The sequence below is a fragment of the Enhydra lutris genome, unplaced genomic scaffold (genome assembly GCF_002288905.1).
Source record: "Enhydra lutris kenyoni isolate GAN:26980312 unplaced genomic scaffold, ASM228890v2 scaffoldscaffold2, whole genome shotgun sequence".
In the NCBI taxonomy this organism is placed as follows: Eukaryota; Metazoa; Chordata; class Mammalia; order Carnivora; family Mustelidae; genus Enhydra; species Enhydra lutris.
In genome coordinates this window covers 80,407,977-80,428,461 of record NW_019154086.1, presented here as the reverse complement: position 1 = coordinate 80,428,461, position 20,485 = coordinate 80,407,977, and the positions used below count along the sequence as shown (strand labels likewise).

Below are 20,485 nucleotides of genomic sequence, written 5' to 3'. Positions count from 1 at the left end.
AATTAATGTATTTATTTTCATATGTTTAAGGCAATATTAAAAAAAAAAACAAACCCTGAATTGCTTACCTTGTGACATAGTGAGATTCCTAGGATTGGAATGTGCTCTATTGATGGTTAGCTATGATGTGTGGAGGAACTGATAAATGGTATTTCTGCATTGAACTGGGTCACTGGAGTACAGAACATCACAAAATCCAGAAGGTTTTAAGATGAATATAGGAGTGAAAGCTGGCGTTATGAACCTGTAGCTAATTAGATGTGGTTTAAGGTATGTTGGAGATCCTCTCCTGCTACTTTCCCCTCCAAAACAACAACAAAAAAGTTTTTGTTATAAAAATATTATTACATTAGATAACCAGTCCATGAGGTCTTGCATATTTCTTCAGTTTTCAAGGAGACCACTATTAAAATGTAAATGTCCTTAAAGAAAGCAGTAACATATAGGAATTAGTTAAAGCTTGTTGACAGACAAGAACGAGAGAGGTGGCAAGAGTAAATAAGGTCTAAGTGGGCACAAACCTGTAGAAAACAAATCTGTAGGAAAAGAACCAAGAATATTTTCTTTGAGGTTTTCCTAGAGATCCAGTAGATGATCAAGGCTCAAGTTTCACTTATATGAAGATATGGCCCAATTTACCCAGGTGTCTATATCATTAGAGCTTTCAATGAGTACAGTTTCTGAAAGGGGTCACTAATGTAAAGCATTCAGTGTTTACTTTAGAGAATTTCTGTATAAATTTCAGATTTATAGAGAATTTCGGATACCTATAAATATCTAGATAAATCACCAAATTTCAGGAAACTCAATTTGTGTCACGGTTTTTATCAAACCCAACTAGAAGGGTACCTGGCTGGCTAAACTGTTAGAGCATCTGACTCTTGATCTCAGGATCACGGGTTCAAGCCCTGTATTTAGTGTAGAGATCACTTTAGGAAAACAAAACAAAACAAAACACACAAAATACCAAACTAGCCTTCCATGTATAGTATAATATTATGTCATTAAATAAAATTAACTTTTGGGTAGATTCTACTTCATTAAATATGCTATTATTTATGTTATCACTTAATAATATTTGTTAAAGTTACAGAGATCACGTAGTTACATAGGAGATCAATGTAGCTTGAGTCAAGATTTTTATTCTAAACATCACAATTGAAATTCTATATATTTACATTTATCAAAATCCTAAATAAAACACATTTTCATATATACGTGTGTGTGCGCGCGCGCGCATGTGTGTATTTATTTATTTATTTATTTAAGTAAATTCTACACCCAACATGGGGCTTGAACTCACAACTCTGAGATCAAGAGTCACATGCTCTAAGAAGTGAGCCATCCAGCTGCCCCTAAACTTGTATTTTCTATTTCCCCAACTGGTTACTACTCTACTCCTCCTTGTTTTCTTGCTTTGGTATCCTAAGTAATAACATCACTACCATTCTTCCCCTTGCTCAGAATGAAAACTTATATTTTCTCTTCTCTATCCCAAGTTCAAACAATTGCTGAGTTCTTTCACTCTAAGAAAATGTTCTTTCTAGCCTATTGTCATCCCTTTAGCTCATGCCTTAATTAGCTTTTACATATACTGTAATTTCTCATAATATCTGTACTTCCAATCTCCTTTTTCAAGAAAGCTCTCCATGGGTCCATGAGAACTCTTCCTAAAGCACACATTCTTATCAGGTAGCTCCTTAACTTAGAAACCTTCAGTGACTCAATATAGAACTATGGAAAAAAGTCTAAACTAATTAATATAGCATTGAAACCTTCTATTATGTGATCTTGATCTATCTTTTCAGCTTTATCTCTTATTCCTTTTTAGGGTCATCATTCTCCAACTAATACATTGTGCTATTCATTATGTAAGAATGTTCTATGCTCTCCAACAGCTGAGATGGCCTTCCTCAATTTTTTCTACTATAATTTTATCTACTTGTCTAGGCACAGGTTTAGAGTCTTTTCCTTAAGTCAGTCACTCTATCCATCAATTTCTCTTTCTTTATTTTTTTCTTTTACTTATCTCCTCTTCTACCGTGGAACATTCCTGTCCCCTTCCCATTTACTGCATTATGACTTACATCCTAGTTTGGTTTTATGTATCTCTTCTCTCCTACCAACTTAGCATCAAGGACAGAGCTTAACAAAGACTGCAGTAGTCCCCAAGTACTAAAAATGTATTTTGGTTTGATTATAAAAAAGTATATGTTGATTGCATGTTGATTACATTTTCAGGCATGTGAGGAGTGAGTCTAGGGGCATTACTTCAGCAGTTTGGAGCTGGGAGGGGTCATGGATGAGTTGCTACACATCTAGCATTTATTTCTATTTCTTTATAAAAATGTTGAGTACATTTGCTTCCTGGAACAGTGCAGCTCTTTGGTGCAGGCAATCCTATCACACTGAAGGAGCATTCTCTCTGTCAACAGGGGCACACTGGGACCATCAGTCACAGCTGCAGCCATGTGGAACTGTGATCTGCTGGGCAGGAAGAGGGGAGGGAACCATCTCTCACCACACTCACTGAGTAGCACAGGGGACTGGTGGGTGCCTCAGGCTACTTCACTGGACAGCACTGGCCCTTTCTTCTTTACTCTTAGAGAGACTTTCTGGGTAACCACTTCCCCAGGAGTCCACTTCCTGAGTCCACTTTCCACTTCCTGGAAACTTCAGGGTAATTCCCTTGATTCAACCAGTCATGGCAATACACTTCTCCTTCCTAGAAATTTCTTTGGGGATGTGTGACTGAATTCTGGTCAACAGAAGATGAAAGAAAATTTGCTAAAGTGACCTCATTCTTAAAAAGAGAAAAAAGGTCTATTTGGCTTTTCTTGTGTTACATTTGGAACCATGGCTGTTGTCTTGTGACTATAGCAGTGCCATCCTTTGGGCGTGGGTGCAACTGGAGGGTTGAAAGCAGAGAGACAGAACGAACCAGGAAACTTGATGATACTGTCATGGGTCCTGGGGTCACCCTACCTCAGGACTTTTGATTGTGTGGCAAAATACATCTTCTTTACCATCTGACTGAGCTGAACAGGAGGTTTCCTTTACTGTAGCTAGAGATACCCTGATGCATCAGCCTTACCCTTGGCATCAGGCAATGTTCAGGGTGGCAGATACTGATCATTGTGAGGGCTTCAGGGGAGAAGAACATTATTTCGGTGGTCTGTTTAAAAATTTGTGTTAGGTTGTTGCTAGGTCCTGAATCTGTCATTTCTTTTTTTTTCATGGATCTGGTAAGTCATAATCTTCCTAAAATACCCTGCACTTTTCCTTTTGCAACAATGATCAAACTTACAATTACTAATGTTTTTCTTTTTCACTAGTTTAAAAGCTCCATAAAGGCAGTGACTACATCTGCCAGGAGAATTCCTGTATTTACAGCACCAAGCAGAGGGCTGGTACACTGGTGTTCAGTGAGTAGGTGCTCAGCAAATATCTGTGAAACAAATAAATGAATGAGTACATGAATATACAGAATATCAGAAACATTCTCCCTATCATTTCTTTTGCTCACACTCCCAAAGCCCTGATTCCTTACCAGTTTAAGCCTTCAGAAGTGAGCTATGTCCTGCATTTGAGAAGGCAGGACAGAGAAAAGGGAAGGAAGCTATCTTTATAGTTATTGTCTGCTCTCTCAGTGGATAAAGGGAAAAGAGACAATTTTTAAAGGCAACTTACAAAATATTTTCATAAAGGAAAACTATAATCATTTCCTGAATTGCATATTGGAACAAAATATCATGTAAAAATGTTCAGAATCATTTTAGAACCAGAATGAAGCTGAGGATTCATTCAGAATAACCAAGCAGAGCAAAGATTTGCCAATCACTGTTTCAAGTCCCTCATTTTTCAAAAGAGTAACTGAGAGCTACTGTCACCAAGATTTGCATTGGTCTTTCTTATTCTCTATGATGTAATAAATAATTGAATGCAGACAGATACATTCACCAGCAACAAAAAGGATATTTTCCTGGCAGCGTTGTTCCAACTCGGTAATCAGTGTAGCTCTTGCTTGGATGAAAGTTGAAAATAAAAAGAAGACCTGCTCTCTCAAAAGCAATGATCTTATTGGCTTCATGCTTTTCACTCACATAGGCCTGCAAGAATTAACACATATATTCCATTATTACATTGTGGGTGCTGCTAGAAGCAAATTATTTATTAAAAAGTTGTTTTTGTCTTTATTAATAGACTTCTTAGTCATTAAGCCAACAAATGAAAATGTACTGTATTTTTTGAATGTCTTGCAATTTTGCCATGTATCAAACTCTGCACTAACTAAAGTCTCAAAAACGGCTTAAAGAGTATAAAAATCTTAGTAGTTATTGACAACTTCAAATAAAGCACAGAGGATCAGCTCTGTGGCTTAGGTTTTAAGTACTTATGTCATCTATAAAGTGTGTGTGTGTGTGTGTGTGTGCATACTGGATGTTTACAAGTGAATTTTCTTTAGGAGTTTTAGTCCCCAGATTAATGAGGTAAGGTATATAAAATTACATTTTAAAATAAAATGTAACATTGTTATTGTATTGGGATTTCTGAAGTTGTAGTTACCTTAAAAACTTTACATTATTGCATACCTTTGTCAGATTCAATGGCAACCTAATGTTCTTTACAATTTATCTTTTTTTCTAATAAAAGAGAAAGTCTGAAAAGAAATTATATCTACCAAGTCTCCCATTTTATACACCATGTTTTATAGTAGGCAGCGAGAAGCCTTCGCTTTCTCAACACCACCCTCTGGCAGCTCCCATTTTGAAAGGACTGATTTCCCTGCGTATCAGCAGCACTACTCTTAGTAACTTAGACATGTGAACAAGGCTCTAGAGTAAACAGCATGCCTTTTGGTATTCAACATTGTTCCTGTTGAAAAGGAGCATCATTTTGCTCTCTCTTCTGGAAATTGCATTACTAATAAACGTGATTAGGGCATTCATGTCATGTAGCCAATCTTGGTGAATATATAAGTGCCTTTGTTCAATCTTTAAAAAAAAAAAAAAGTCATAGACACCAAAGTTAAAAAACATCAACAGTAATTTCAAATAGTACCAGTAAAAAGTAAATGGATTATAAGTAACACATACTATATGCTAATTTTTGCAAGGGGAAAAAGCCTGTATAAAATTTGCACCTGTTAATTACATTTTTTAAAACTTATTGAAAACTGAGACTTTAATTCCAGAGGAGAGTCAGACTCATGAAAAATACAAAACAGCATGCAGGTATAATGACATCTATTGAGATGACAAGTTAGAGACCAGTAAAGGAAGGGAGAAAAAAAAGGAATAAAGAGATCTACATGTTGTCAAAGTAGTCTCTTTATGACAGCAAAATTATTTATATAAAGAAAACAGTCAAAACAATTAAGATGTTTCCAAAGCAATTTCCAAAATGGACTCCATGCGGAGCTTTTGTCATTTATTTTAACCAATTGAAATAAAAATTACTGAATTTAACCAACAACAAACTAAACAGGAAAGTAAGCAGGGCATTGTGTTTAAGACTTTCATTATCTATTGGAGAGACTTCAGTGACATGTTTTGACAACCTGAAGTATGTTCCAGGGCACTACACACTGAATAATAAAGTGGTTTTTAAAAGATCCGCATATGGATTTAAATCGATTGCCATTCCAAGCATGTACAACATTGGTGACTAAAACATAACATTTAGAATAAAGAGCTTACCTGTGGAGCTGAAAGCCAACCACATCTTTCTTCCAATTTATTCATATCCCTGTCAAAGTTATTTAGGAACTTATAGCGAAGGAGGTCATCGTCGGTTAAATGAAACTGCCTTCTGGCATAATGATAACTCTCATTATTTCCTTTCCTTGGGAAGTCCAACCATTCAGGATGCCCAAATTCATTACCTGTGTTTTAAAAACAAACAAACAAACAAACAAACAAAAACAAATATAAACCTCACCCAGTAATATTAGCATTTCTTGCTAAGGTGACTCAATAATTATATGTCTTAAAGTCCTTAAAATCAGCTTAGGTTATAATTTACCACAGCTGTGTCCTGTGAATGATTTACAGCCATGGTTCAAAAACAGCACAGTGTAGCACATAGAGGACTGACTACATCTGGACTCAGGATTCCAGGGTCTGGGTCTAGCCCAGCCATACAGCCTTTGATACATGCCTCTTTTTCCTCATGCACAAACTGAGAACACTTACCTCTATCATACTTATGTCATCTCTGAAACAATCTCTAATATCTCTGATTAATTTCCAAAGTCTCTCTTTCCATCATTTCTGTAATCTGTACAGTGCTTTACAATTACCCAAGGCTTTGAATGTACATTGTGTTTTGATCCTCCGTGGGCCTCTTCATTATATCCATCTTGCAGATGAGAAAGCTCATCTTTGGAAAGATCCAAAGCTGTGGACAGTTTTGCCCAAGCTCACACAGATAATAAGTGCAAAAGTAACCATTAAAATTGAGTTCTTTTGATTAAAATCCAAAGATTTTAATGAGGTTCCTTCTACCTCATCCCCACATTAGGCAAGTATGTTTTAAACTTCAGGTGCCATAGAAACCCAAGTTATCACTCTTATTCATGTTCCTTATTTCTTTCTCAGATCTTCATATTTCTATTAGATGCGTCATCTTTAATTTCAAATGTGTCTGCATGCATGTGCATATATATGGGTTCAGCTAGGACACCTGATTTGGAACCATTTAAATATTGTTTATCATTATAATGATGAGAACCAGAAACTTGATACATACACTGGAAAAACAAAATAAAATAGTAACACATAAATATTTTTCATTCTCAAAATTAAATTTAGATATTGGTTGTCTAATAGATTGGCTCCTATTGTTTTCCCCAGGGTGGATTTCTACTTTACAGTTTCTTGTTTTCCTCTTAAAAATTAAGTACAGCTTTCTAAAATTTACTTTCATTTGCACTTTGATGTTATAATTTTCTAAGTCATGAACTTCTCCTTTGTGTCAGAAAGTATTATAGCCAACACAGGAATGTCCTACATTCAAAAAACTAATATATTAATATTTTAATAAATAAAAACTAGTACACTAGCATGTAATTCAAAATGATTTATTGTAGCATTGCTTTAAACAGTAAACTCTGCTGAGAAACACTGGAATTTGCATTTAACTTTTTGGGACCACAGCCATCAAAGTAAAAATAGCATCCAAACAAATACGTCTGCAGCAGCTCCCTAAGAATCAAGCATCTACAAACATTGTGCTAAATTCTAGTATTTGTCAACATAATATCCCTTACAATTTTACCTGCGATGTGACAGAAGAGGGAACCAGATTTCTGACTCTCTGGGCCTATAGTTACTTTAGGATGCTTTCAGGGACACTGGGAATTTCCCTCTGCCATACTTCGGAGCTCTGCTTAGGTCTGGAGCCTGTCATGGCAGCCAAGGCACAGCCTACTTTAACATCCGTTCAACTGGCAAACTCAGGCACCTTCAGAATTGCAGGGGAGCACAGGCTTTACTGATGAGAAAGGGACTGCCTACCTGAGGAAAACCGTATGTCTAAGCACCAGTGAAATTTCAACTAGTGGAGAACTTTAGAAAGACTAGAAATGACTTAAGTTGGTTAAAGTATAGTAGCCTACAACTGGATCCAGGCTTTCTATAAGCATGATACTGTTGTTCTGGTATGGCCGTCGACTCTGGGTTGACTACGGTATGACCAAGCAATCCCCTCAGCTTTCTGGGGGAGATTGTTAGATCACTGTCATCCTGATTACCACAGTAGAGGCGACAGCATATGCTTCATGTCTGCTTATTATGTGCTGGGCACATGCACTGCAGATGAATTAATTCTTTCCATCTTCAACAACACTAGAGAAGGCACTATTATTATCCCAAGTTTATAAGTAAGGAAGCTGAGTCACAGACATTTATTAAGTACTGGGATCTTTGAATGCAGACAGTCTGGTTTTAGTACGCTGACGCTTAGGACTCCATCATATTGTCAGAAATAAATACCATGGAAATACGGTGCCAAAGAATGACCAACCTCTCTCATGTGGACAGAGACTCCAAGCTAATGGAATGACATGTACAGATGGATTGGAGTGAGGATGTGAGATGTAGTTAGGACTTTGGTTTAGCCATAAAATAGAGTTAGTGGTGAGGGGAAGAGGTGGGACCAGACAAGATGAGGTTAGATTAGGATAGGCCTCATAAAATTAGGAGTGTAATTACATTGCAGGCAGTAGGGAACTAAAGGTTATTTTCTAAGTAGGGGATGAGAAGTTCAAATGCATTTATTATTAAACTACCTCTACAGTGTGAAAAAAAGACACAGAGTATGGGGGATAGCTAAACAGTAGAACAGCTATCACAGAATCCAAAGTATAAGGGTATAAGGTAAGGTGCAGTGAGAATGAGGAAAAGAATGATTCAAATGGCATTTCTTCTATACTGCTGGTGGGAATATAAACTGGTACAGCCACTGTGAAGAACAATATGGAGGTTCCTCAAAAAATTGAAAGTAGAATTACTATATGATCCAATAATTCCACTACTGGGTATTTATTCAAAGAAAACAAAAGCACTAATTCCAAAAGATATGTGCACCCCAATGTTTACTGCAGCATTATTTGTAATAGCCAAGATAAGGAAGCAACCTAAGTGTCCATTGATGGATGAATAGATAACGAAGATGTGGTGTATGTATGTATGTGTGTACGCATGTGTGTCTATATATATATATATTACACAGCCATTAAAAAGGACGAGGTTGTACCATTTGCAAAAACATGGATGGACCTAGGGGGTATTATGCTAAGTGAAACAAGTCCGAATGAGAAAGACAAATACGATAGGATTTCACACATATGTGGAATGTAAAAAAAGATAATAAGCAACAAAAAGCAGAATCAGATTTAGAAATACAGAGAATAAGGTGATGGTTGCTGCAGCAGGATGGGCAAGATAGATAAAGGGAATGGGAGATACAGGCTTCCAGTTATAAAATGAATAAATCACAAGAATAAAAGGCACAGCATAAGGAACAAAGTCAATGATACTGTAATAGTGTTGCATGGTACCAGACAGTAGCCAAGCTTGTGGTGAGCAGGGCATAATGTATATGTTTGTCAATCACTATGTTGTACACCTGAAACTAATGTAACATAGCACATCAACTATACTCAAACAAAATGAAGCAAACAAACAAACAACAAATGACGTTTCTGAGGAGGATAATAACAGAATTTGATGCTGCCTGATGAATGTAGGTTGTAAAAAACGGAAACTCTGAGTGCAGTTTTGAAGTTTCAAGCTCAGGTGACTGAGTAGTGCCGCACGAACCACACTAGTGAACAATGGTGACAGAGGAAGTATGTGGGAGGGAGATAATGAGTTTTTTGGCATGCTAAATTTAAGACCTGAAGAATACACAGGCATTCATGGATATACAGTAACACTGATAAACATAAGGGACTGAAATTTAGGAGAGAACTGGGGGTGAGGACCAAGAGTAATTTGTTAAGGCCTCAGTAAGAGACAGTAGTTACATCCACAAAAGGACAAAGGCTTACGGACAGCATCCTGAGGAACTGCAGGCAGAAGATTAGTTAGAAAAGACTGAGGAACAATGGTTAGCAAAGTAAGAGGGACATCAAGAAAAAATGTATCAAAGGCTAAGAAGAGTTTCAAAAAGGATGGTCAGTGACAAATGCTACAAACACACACACACACACACTCACACACACACACACACAAACCAAAAACTCAGACCTTGCTATCTTACCACCAATTTGGTATAGGAATGAAATACTGTAGAGGAGTGCTCTGCAATCTATGGAATGCTCCAGAGAAAACATATAGATTCCAAGGAAGCTTGTTAAAAATGTTCATCACCTTTGGGGGAAGTCCCAGGCAATAATCTACATTTTCTTCAACCTTCCTATACTGAATGAAAGCAGGACGACCAAAGGCCACTCCCTGAAGGAGAACAGAGTAGAGATTTAAACGTTCTTTATATGTCTAAGGAAGACAGTTATGTAACATGATGCCCACGGATACAGTGAGACTCGGGTTTTATCTGAGTGAGCCAGTTATGAGTGAATTTAGGCAATTTAATTTCTCCAGTGCTCAGTTTACTTGCCTATAAAATAGGATAATATGTTTCATAAAAGTTCTTTTAAGATTCAAACATGCTGGGCGCCTGGGTGGCTCAGTTGGTTGAACAACTGCCTTCGGCTCAGGTCATGATCCTGGACTTCCAGGATCGAGTCCTGCATCGGGCTCCCAGCTCCTTGGGGGAGTCTGTTTCTCCCTCTGACCTTCTCCTCTCTCATGCTCTCTCTCACTTATTCTCTCTCAAATTAATAAATAAAATCTTAAAAAAAAAAGATTCAAACATGCTAAGTGAGGCACTGGGCACAGGGTCTGTCAGCTATCGGCTTTCAATGTACAGAAGCTTTTATGTTACACATGTCCACTTATTACAGATGTTGTTCAGGAAAGAATTACATAAAGGGCAATAGATGAGAGCTATAATAAAGCTAAAATCAGAGTGAGGGACCTGACCAGCCCTACTCTGTAGTAGGCATACAAGCAACCAGGATGAATTCAACAGGCAACTAGTCAGTTGGCTCCTTTTGATTCAGTTTTCATGGTCCAACCTTATTCCTTTCTTTAAAGTATGAAGTTGTATATGGATGCATTTATTCATATATTTAATAATACAAACCAATTTCCCTAAGCCCAGTGTGAATGACCTTTGAGTTATCTTCTATTTTAGATTTTTAAAAGGCATAATTGGGTATGAAAATAATTTTGCCACAAGGATGGGGCAAATCAAATTGCCATGTTAGGAATCCCCTCTCCAGTCTCTTTCTTCCTTATTCCTACATGTTCACCGTGCAAAACCTCTGAACAAGTTCTCATGGGTTATTTATGGTGTATATATATTAATAGTATATATATTTACATATATTATATGTAGCATATATATTTATATGGTATATTTATTATCACATATACTATATATACTTAGAGTATATATAGTATGCAGTTGATTATATTCTACCTAAAACAAACATTTTAGGAACCTTCTAAAACCAGAGTTCTCCTTTGGCTGAAACACTAATGACACTTGAGGTTCTCCATCTCCTGATTTCTCCCCACCCTTTTTGAAAATGTGACCTCAGGTTACAGCCTCTGTTGCTTGCTATCCTTTCTAACTGTCTCAGGTAGACTAAGAAGGTGAAAATACAAATTCTCCACTATATAGTTTAATTTCTCTCTTATATGCCTCCTTGGAAGTATAGTTTTTATCAGTATAGAGTAGAATGGTGAGTTTAACCCAAACTACTAAGGATGGTATGTTCCCATCTCATAATCTGATTAAAAGCTAAGATCCTGCTCTCCAGAAACACACACACACACAGACACATACAATGGGTATAGCCTTAAAGGTTCTTGAATTCCATTTGAAAACAGATACAATGTGAAATCATGTTAGCATTTATTTCTAACATTCTAGCATGAAAATTCATATCCTTATAATCTATAGCATAAATAAGGATTTAGGAGTAGCACCATTACAATGAGGTTAAGATACATAAATTATTTAGAAGGGTACAAGACACATAGTAAGTGACAACAAATATTAGTTACTATTATTTTAGTATTATATTTTCTTTTATTTTATTATGTAAGTAACACACCCGCATTAGTTTTTTTAAACACACACACACATACACACAGAATCTAAAATCTTATAAAATAACCACTTGCTGTGGTATGACTGCTACTATTCCCCCAAAATTCCTATGTTGCAATCCTAATCCTCAGAATTCCCAAATCCAGAAAGCATGAGAAATAAATTTCTGTTGTTTATTATAAGCTCCCAGATCCATGGTATTTTGTTATAGCGGCCAAAGTGGACTAAGACATCACTGTTTTTCTTTTGGTAAATATTTTATTTCTTTTCATTTATATCTATATCTATGACTATATGCCTATATCTCTAGATCCATATATATCCATTTACCCATCTATCTGTCCTGTCTACCTATAACTTGTTTTGAACAAAAATAGAGTTATATGCTATTTTGAATTTTAATGTAAGCATTTTCCATGTCAATAAACATATATATCTCTTCATGATGGTACTTTCTTATGTGCATACAACGCAATTATATTTAACCATTAACTAACTCATGTTAGTCATTTTCGCTTCTTCTACTATTTTAGTACTATAAAACATGAGCAATCTTACAAATCCACCTCTGGGTTTTTTTTTGTCTAATATTTCCCTAAGAAAAGAATATGCAGAATAGCTGCTGAGAAGGTAAGCAGATATGATTCTCAGAGAAAGCATTTTCCAAGTTTTGAACATTACTAATCATTTGAAGACACAGGCACAAGTTAACAAATTCTCACTGGAAGTAATGCTCAACACACATACAAAATTATATTCCTTAATGCATATGTTTAATATGCTACTTTAAAAGCATTTTTCATCATTTAAAGGTTTCATTTTATTGCATTCCAAGATTAGTCCATTTTTAACATTTATCTTTTTAATAGCATAGCTAAAAATTAGCAACAATTAATAAAAACACTTATTACATGAGATCAAATTAAATACTTGGAAAAATAAAAGACAAAGATGAAAGCAGGACAAATGTTTGGTGTCATAATCCAATTTAGGGTTTTTTTTTTTAAAGATTTTTTTTTTTTATTTATTTATTTGACAGAGAGAGATCACAAGTAGACGGAGAGGCAGGCAGAGAGAGAGAGAGAGGAGGAAGCAGGCTTCTTGCTGAGCAGAGAGCCCGATGTGGGACTCGATCCCAGGACCCTGAGATCATGACCTGAGCCGAAGGCAGCGGCTTAACCCACTGAGCCACCCAGGCGCCCCCAATTTAGGATTTTTTAATGTATTTTAACTTTCACCTCATTTATCGTTGATGAGTATAAAGTCACTACTTTAAAAAACATTCCAATAAGCACATTTATATATTATGGAATATGCAGTTGAATTTCTAAGTTAGAAAAAAAGAGCTATTTTAAAAAAAATTCAAGATATGATGAAGACCCTATTCTATTAGAGAATCATTTATTAATCTCTATTAGAGACTAATTTAGATTTTCTGAAAATCTTTTCCTGTAGAGGCTTTGTTTAAACTGAAAGAAATAGAAGTTACATACAACAAAGAAATAGATAGAAAAATTACATTAGAGAAATCACAGAGAAAACATTGTACAGGGTGGCTTTTGAATGTTATCTCTGTTGTAAATGAGCTGACAAGGGGCAAATTAAGTTTAATGTAGACAAACGCAACATTAAATTTCATATTTGGTTCAAAACTGTAAACACAAGCATAAAATAAATGGAAGCAAATCACAGAAAGACTTTCAAAGTGACCTTGGAATAATAGTGAACCATTCTCAGACTGAACAGAGAAAACTAGAAAATGCCTGTTAGTATCTTACATCAACTCACAGCTCACAAACCTAATGAAGAAAAATACTATCATTAAAACAAGTTAAGAATGTTCTTCTCAGCTATGGTCCACAAATGACTTAGGAATGTGGCAACACTTGAGACAGTACAGTGAAGTATGGCCACCCAGATAAGCTCATAACTAAGGGCTGCTCTATAAAGATGGATACGAAATCTAAATTTATTCAGGTGATGGCCAAAAAAGTAATTGATTTTTTTAGTACAGATAACTTGCTGGAATAAGAAACACATAATACAAATGAGTATTTTAATTTAACAAAATAAATATATGTATATGTATTTCTAAATTATAGGTATATGTGAGTATACATCCATACATAATATATGTCTATCTTCTTCAATGAATGCAACAGGCATTTCTAACTTGGAGCTCATGCATTGCTGGTGATTTCCTGATATTTCATGCGAAACATTGTATGCATGTTCACCTGTGTGTTTTTCTGAGGCGTGACAGAGTTTTCCTTTACATTCTCCGGGAGCCTGAGTCTTAAAAAGGGTAAGAACCACTCACTGTATTAGAATGTTAGTAACTAAGGGAATGGGTCACAGGTAAGAGTTTCTAAGCTACACAAAAAAGGGAAAAAAATGTGAAAACCTAAATTGAGGGAAGCATTTTTCAAACCGTGGGCTGGTTTATTCAACAGATAAGAAGCTTAGAAAAGTCACATTTAAACTAACTCTAGCACAGGGAGGCAAAGACTGTGACATCTGGGAACAATACTTCCAACTTAAAAATATGCATTACAAGTAACCTGGCACTAACCATCAAAGGATGATATTTCTGCTTGTTAAAATATGATTATGATCACTGATGTAATACATAGAATGTTACTTATTTCAAAATGATGGGAAGACAGTAATTTTTTGAGCTGTCACCTGGGTTATTTTCTAAGAAAATTCACAGTTCATGCCATGATTCACTGCATTCACTATAATAACTGAACTGGGTGCTTCCAGAAATAAGAAGACAGAAAGCTCTGGCTAATAAGTAATTTTTAAAAAATTTTTTTAATTTTTATAATTAAAAAAATTTTTATAAACATATAATGTATTATTATAATAAGTAACTTTAAAACCAAAACAGGGAAGCAAGTAACTAACATTGCTATAGTTAATTAATGATTCCAGAAAATTCTACCAAGTTCCTTCTCTCCTTTCCATTTCCTCTGTAAAGAGCACCATTCATGTCTGGTTAATTGGGTAAAACCTCTAGGCACAAAATTCCTATTGGGATTGCTTTTCCTATAATTAATTTTTTGCTGTTTGATGTAAAGGTCCAAACTATAAATTGACAAGAAGCCAGCTGGTACAGTGATGGAATTCGAGACAATACAACTAATGAGGAAAAGCCCCAGCTCTATTAGCTGAACATTCTGATTAGCAGGTTTGTGTGTTTTGTTTCTCTAAACTGTAATGCATACTAATTTTACCTAGGAATTAATTAAAGCCTATCACAACCTCCATGCTGTGAATGTTATGTAACTCTTTGTTGATACTGAGTTTATGCATATATGAGAATAAGGTACAGTCCTCTTAAGAATGTAAAAAACTTTAATTCTCCTCTTCAACTGTACTAAAAAGTAACTCTTAAGAGGAAGAATCTATTTTCAGTTTTCCTCTAGCCCTTTAGTGGATATTCAACTCTCCAAAGGATGGGGCACAACATAAAATATTTTTCCAAATCAGGGACTGTGATATTCCCTTTTAGAAAAATAAACCTGCTATCCATTCTCCTGGCCCACCTTTGATAATGATCACGCCTGATTTTTTTTTCCTCCATAGTATGCTCCACTGTACTGTATCTAGAACAGATATCCCTTAATATTTGTTAAAGTTGGGTTATTCCCTCTACAATTGTTAAAGATCTAATCATCTCTTTCCAGGCACAGAAACAAAATATAATAAATAATCAGATCCAGAAGATGACATAAAGGTGGCACACAAACCAACCCTGGGGACCTTTGGTAACTCATTGTTAATATCAAGTTTATCTATATATACACTTGAAATACACGTATGTGGTGTATATGGTACAGTCCTAAAGAGAACATTAAAAACAAATTTCAATGCCCATTCCTCTTAATATCCTCAAGACTTCTGAAATCAAATGGTTTGGTCTGGAGGTCTCTGCATTTTCCTGTGGAGCCCCTCTTATGAGCATTCCTCCTTTAAAAGGTACAGGTCAGTGATTATATCCTGAGTCCCAGGACTTGCTATATCGGTCATATGCTCAATTATAACATAAGATTATAATTTCAAAAGTATTAAAGTATATCCTGTGTATCAGATAACATGCTTAATGTAGGTCAGCACGATCCCTGTCCTCATAGATCTCATAATCTAATTAGGAGATTTAGAGGAGAGAGACAGAATTAAACAAGTATAAAAATACATATTTTCTTTGGAGAGGGTATGGATGAGAGGGCTCAAAAAAAGATTTAAAGGATAAGAGTGAAAACAACAAAGGGTAGTAGGAAAGGAAAGGAGAGAATACTGGCAAATCTCCCCACATTCCTGCCGCAGTCAGTTAAATGTATGTTTTGACTCAGGTCATGATCTTAGGGTCCTAGGATCCAACCCCATATCAGGCTCTGTGCTCAGTTGGGGAGCCTGCTGCTTCCCCTTCCTCTGCTCCTTCTCCCAGCTCATGCTCTCCCCTCAAGCCCCCAGATGAATAAATAAAATCTTAAAAATAAAACAAAAACAAACAAACAAACAAAAACAAAGAAGAAGAAGAAAATGTGAAGGTGCTGAGATGGTGGCCAAGGTAGAGAGGGCAGGCCTGGAACTCCGCCACTGTACAGGGTTGGGGAGAGAGGGTGTTGGTCTTAGAAACTCAATCTTGGAATTCTATAAATTACCTGTGGTGTTAAGAAATGAAAAGTAACTTTGCATACTAAGCATGTGCATGGCTTTTAGAAACATCCAGGGTAACTGATGCCACGGGACTGGATGAAATTGCCTGGGAAGAGCATGCAGGAAAGAGAATAATGGGAAAAGCCCGAGGAACACTCATGTGGCGAGGTAGGGCAGAGGAGGCCTGGAAAGAAGCCTGAGGAGGAAGGGCCCGAGAGAGAGATGAGGAAAACCATGGTGGGCGGGAGACCGGAGACAGACCCCAGGGAAGGACGGGTTCCGAGAAGAAACAATGGTCAACAGTAATAGGAGCTAGTAGTTGAACTAAAACCTGAAGTCCTATAATAACTACACTGAGTAATAAGAGAGAACATTCACGAATGAAAAGGGAGCAAGAGCAGTGATGTCTGGGGTAAAACCAAAGAACTGAAAACTGTTGTGAGGATGGAGTGCTTTACTTTTTCTCTTTGTTTATTCTAGGATATTCTGACAGGTAGTATTTAACTAAACACCTGGGAGTGAATGGTCTGTCTTAACTATATAATGCTTTCTATTCATAAATTTTGAACTCTGAGGTGTTTTATGGTATATAATATGTACCATATCTTAAGACATTAAGGAAATAAAAACTAATATACTATTAGGTTTCCTTAAAATTTCTACAACAAATCTACAGACTAATATTTTGAATAAAATACATGATAAATTCCAGTCCTTCATCCCCTAGATAAAGAGGATGGTGGCTTGAGTCAAATACTGTACACCTGCTCTCCCATCCCACCTGGTATTACCGTCCATGTCCCTGATCCCTGATAGCTGAAAGGGGCCAGGAATGGCGCTGAAGGTTAGAGCCACTGCAGCAAGGCTGGCTGATCCCCTCCATCTGTTCTGCTCTCCCCAGTCTTCCCCTTGATAAATTATGCATAAAAAGTCTTGAAGCAAAGGCCAAATGAGCTCTGGGCACTTCGGAAAGAAAACATTTCCAACTTGACCTACGCTTGGACCATGGCCAAACCCATCAATCCCTTCACTTATCTACATGATTAGAATTGCTTTAAGTGGTAAGTTCCTATTATCAAGAACAGAGTAGTAGACGAAGTAAATATGTAGGTCAAGTGTTTTGATAAGAAGGTTGTCAAAATAAAACAACTGTAAAACATTCTTAACCATCAATGTCCATAAGTATAAAGTAAGAATAACTTTATATTGCATATGTGTGGTAGAATAAATGAGAACACACTTACAAACCAGTCTTACTTGAAATGCTAAAGAATTAGCATTATTATATTGAAGGTTAATGATATATAATGCTCTATCTCATAATGTTTTATTTAAATCAAGACTATGGGAGAAAATTTTAAATAAATGAGATCATATAACTATATTAAAATAATAAAAGCAACAGTAATTTCTTTTTTTTTTTTTTAAAGAGTTTATTTATTTGTCAGAGAGAGAGAGAGAGCGCACACAAGCAGGCAGAGGCAGAGAGAGAAGCAGGCTCCCTGCCGAGCAAGGAGACTCGATCCCAGGACTCTGGGATCATGACCTGAGCCGAAGGCAATGGCTTAACTGACGAAGCCACCCAGGCGTCCCAAGCAACAGTAATTTCGAGAGCCCTCTATGTACATGGACTCAGAGCTAGAATTTTAGAAGTTATTTCAAATGATAATCACAATAACCCTTCAATTTGGGAGGGGACATTATTCCTGTTTTCAGACAACCGATCAGGAAGGTAATGTGACTTTCCAAGGCGATGCAGGTGTAAGGCATCAAAGTCAGTATTCAAACTTAGGTTTGTCTGTATTCTTTCCATGGTATCCGGAACTCGGCATTTGATTTGAGCAACATTAGCTGGAAACCTGTTACAAATGTACCGACATTAGGGAAGATAATAAAAAAGCTATAAAAAGGTGTGTAAAGATGTATTTCCAATTTCACTATCGAGTATACAAATAAAGTATATTTATCACAGGCCTGTGCTCCCTTTGTGCCTTGCATGTTCTGCTATCTTGATGTTATTACCCCATGTTACAGCTGTTTGGTCTCCATGAAGCCTTTTTAAAATCCTGCTGGAAAGCTTTGGTGCTTGTGTTTCCACTTATACTCAGGTGTCATTTTCCCCCCCCCTTATTAAAGCAATCATTACATAGTGTGATTTTTGTGCTAGCTGTTTTTGCCTCTTTATTAGATTAAGGATAGACACACTATGTTTTTATCTCTTATCCTTCTTATCTAATTTATGCGCAGGCATACAGCACACATTTGAGGACTAATGAAACATGTGTTGAAAGAAGAAAATGAAGGAAATCATGTCTCCTTCCTATAGGAGACTATATATTACTTAGGGAAAGTTCTAGCTTACTTTCCCCAGTTCAAAGGGGAAGGACTCAAAGAGTGTGTAACAAATGCTTCCTTACTGACTGCAAAATGAGGGCCATAAAAAACACAGAGGAGGGGCGCCTGGGTGGCTCAGTCAGTTAAGCATCTGCCTTTGGCTCAGGTCATGATCTCAGGGTCCAGGGATTGAGCCCAGTGTCAGTCTCCCTGCTTAGCAGGGAGTCTGCTTCTCCCTCTCCCTGCTTTTGCGCTCTTGCTTGCTCACTCTCTCTCTCTCCCCTCTCAAATAAATAAATAAAAATTTTAAAAACAAAACAAAACAAAACACCACAGGGGGAAGTGCTAAGGGGTGGAAAGGGGTACATACAGAGGAGTCCATCCCTTGTGGGGGGAAGGGGGGATGTAAATCAGAAGAGAGAAGACACATCACTTAGGTTCTCTCTTCCTGAGGCTCCCTAGGGTGTTTTCCTACTCTGAAAGCCACAGCAATGAGGTTGAATTTCAAATGGCTCATGTTGCTAATTATACTTTGACCTACATGGGATTTTTGTGGCACTGTTCTGGTTTAAAACAAATAATAAAGTATAATCAAACCAAGTAAAAATGAACAAAACACACAGAACTAAATGAAGAAAACCTGTCATTTTTGGACAAAAATAATTTCTTATAAACAACATATTATTTCCTTAAGAAAATTCACAGCAACAGTAGTGGACTCTGCCATTTGGTCTGAAACCATCTTGATACTGCATGAAGCGGAAGATATTCCCGACATTGGGGAAGATAATAAAAAAGCTATAAAAAGGTGTGTGAAGATGTATTTCCAATTTCAAAATATTCTTTAAGGGGGAGAAGGAGGGGAATAAGGGGAGAAGAAGGGGGAGAAGAAGAAGGAAGAGATGGTGAAGGGAAAAATGAGGTTATTTAATACAATCCTAACTGAATTCGTATTTATCTCAAGCAAATTATAAATGCCTTAGAAAGTGATTTGTTAATGCACGCTATTGTAGAAAGAGTAAAAGTTTTGCAAGTGAACAGGGCCCTAGCTGAAAGACTCCACACCTTTTTAGGCAGTAGAAAACAAGTCAAGAAAACAGGAATTGTGAAAAGTAATATACTGGATGACTACAAAATTGATTATACACATGTGATTTTGTGGCTCTTCTAACTTTAGGTTTAGGCCCCCAAATTTAGTAATTGAGTCAAATTGTGCCATTTTTCCCTAAAATTTGTCTATAACTAGGATATGCAACACTGAGTCAGGGTTAGTTCCTTTTGGCTACATCAAACATACATAGTAATAGAGATGAGCAAATCTCCCTAATGAATTATTGAGAGCTAAGCAGAGACACTGAAAGGGGAAGCATATAACCACAGGAAATAAGACTGGAAAGAAACTGTTCACTTAAGTCCTCTGTATGGAATAAGTGACATCAGTTTAATTGAATCCTGGTATCATTCCAGGCTAGATGAGCCTAAGAACCTCAGGCTCTTTCAAGGCACAGTCTGCTATAGCTTTCCAAGGTTTCAATCTCCCACAGCCTTTCTTCTGTAGTCAGCAATTCCAACTCCCTTGTAGAGACACTTAACTACCTGCTTATAACTTAATCAAAGGACCAGTATCAGTTTGCCTTTGGAAGATGTTTCCATTGCTCCAAGTTCCTGCCAATAGCTAGTTAGCCTTCTCTGCTTCCCTGCTGTCAGCTCTTGCTTCCACTCAGGCCACCGGTGCCAAATAAATGAGAAAAAAGTTCCTAAGCAGCATGATGGCTTGCGGGAAACACTGTGAACTTCTTCC

At 36.7% G+C, this 20,485-nt stretch overlaps 1 protein-coding gene across 1 annotated transcript in view; it reads right to left on the bottom strand.

The window, feature by feature from the left end:
* LOC111148010 (1,4-alpha-glucan branching enzyme 1) overlaps positions 1 to 20,485 on the bottom strand; it is a 287,214-nt gene that overhangs the window by 26,910 nt on the left and 239,819 nt on the right. The window contains exons 13-14 of the mRNA XM_022504347.1: positions 5,700 to 5,884; positions 3,979 to 4,109 (exon numbers count right to left, since the gene is read on the bottom strand). Of these exons, the coding sequence (XP_022360055.1) occupies positions 3,979 to 4,109; positions 5,700 to 5,884 (316 nt within the window). The remainder of the gene's footprint in view (positions 1 to 3,978; positions 4,110 to 5,699; positions 5,885 to 20,485) is intronic.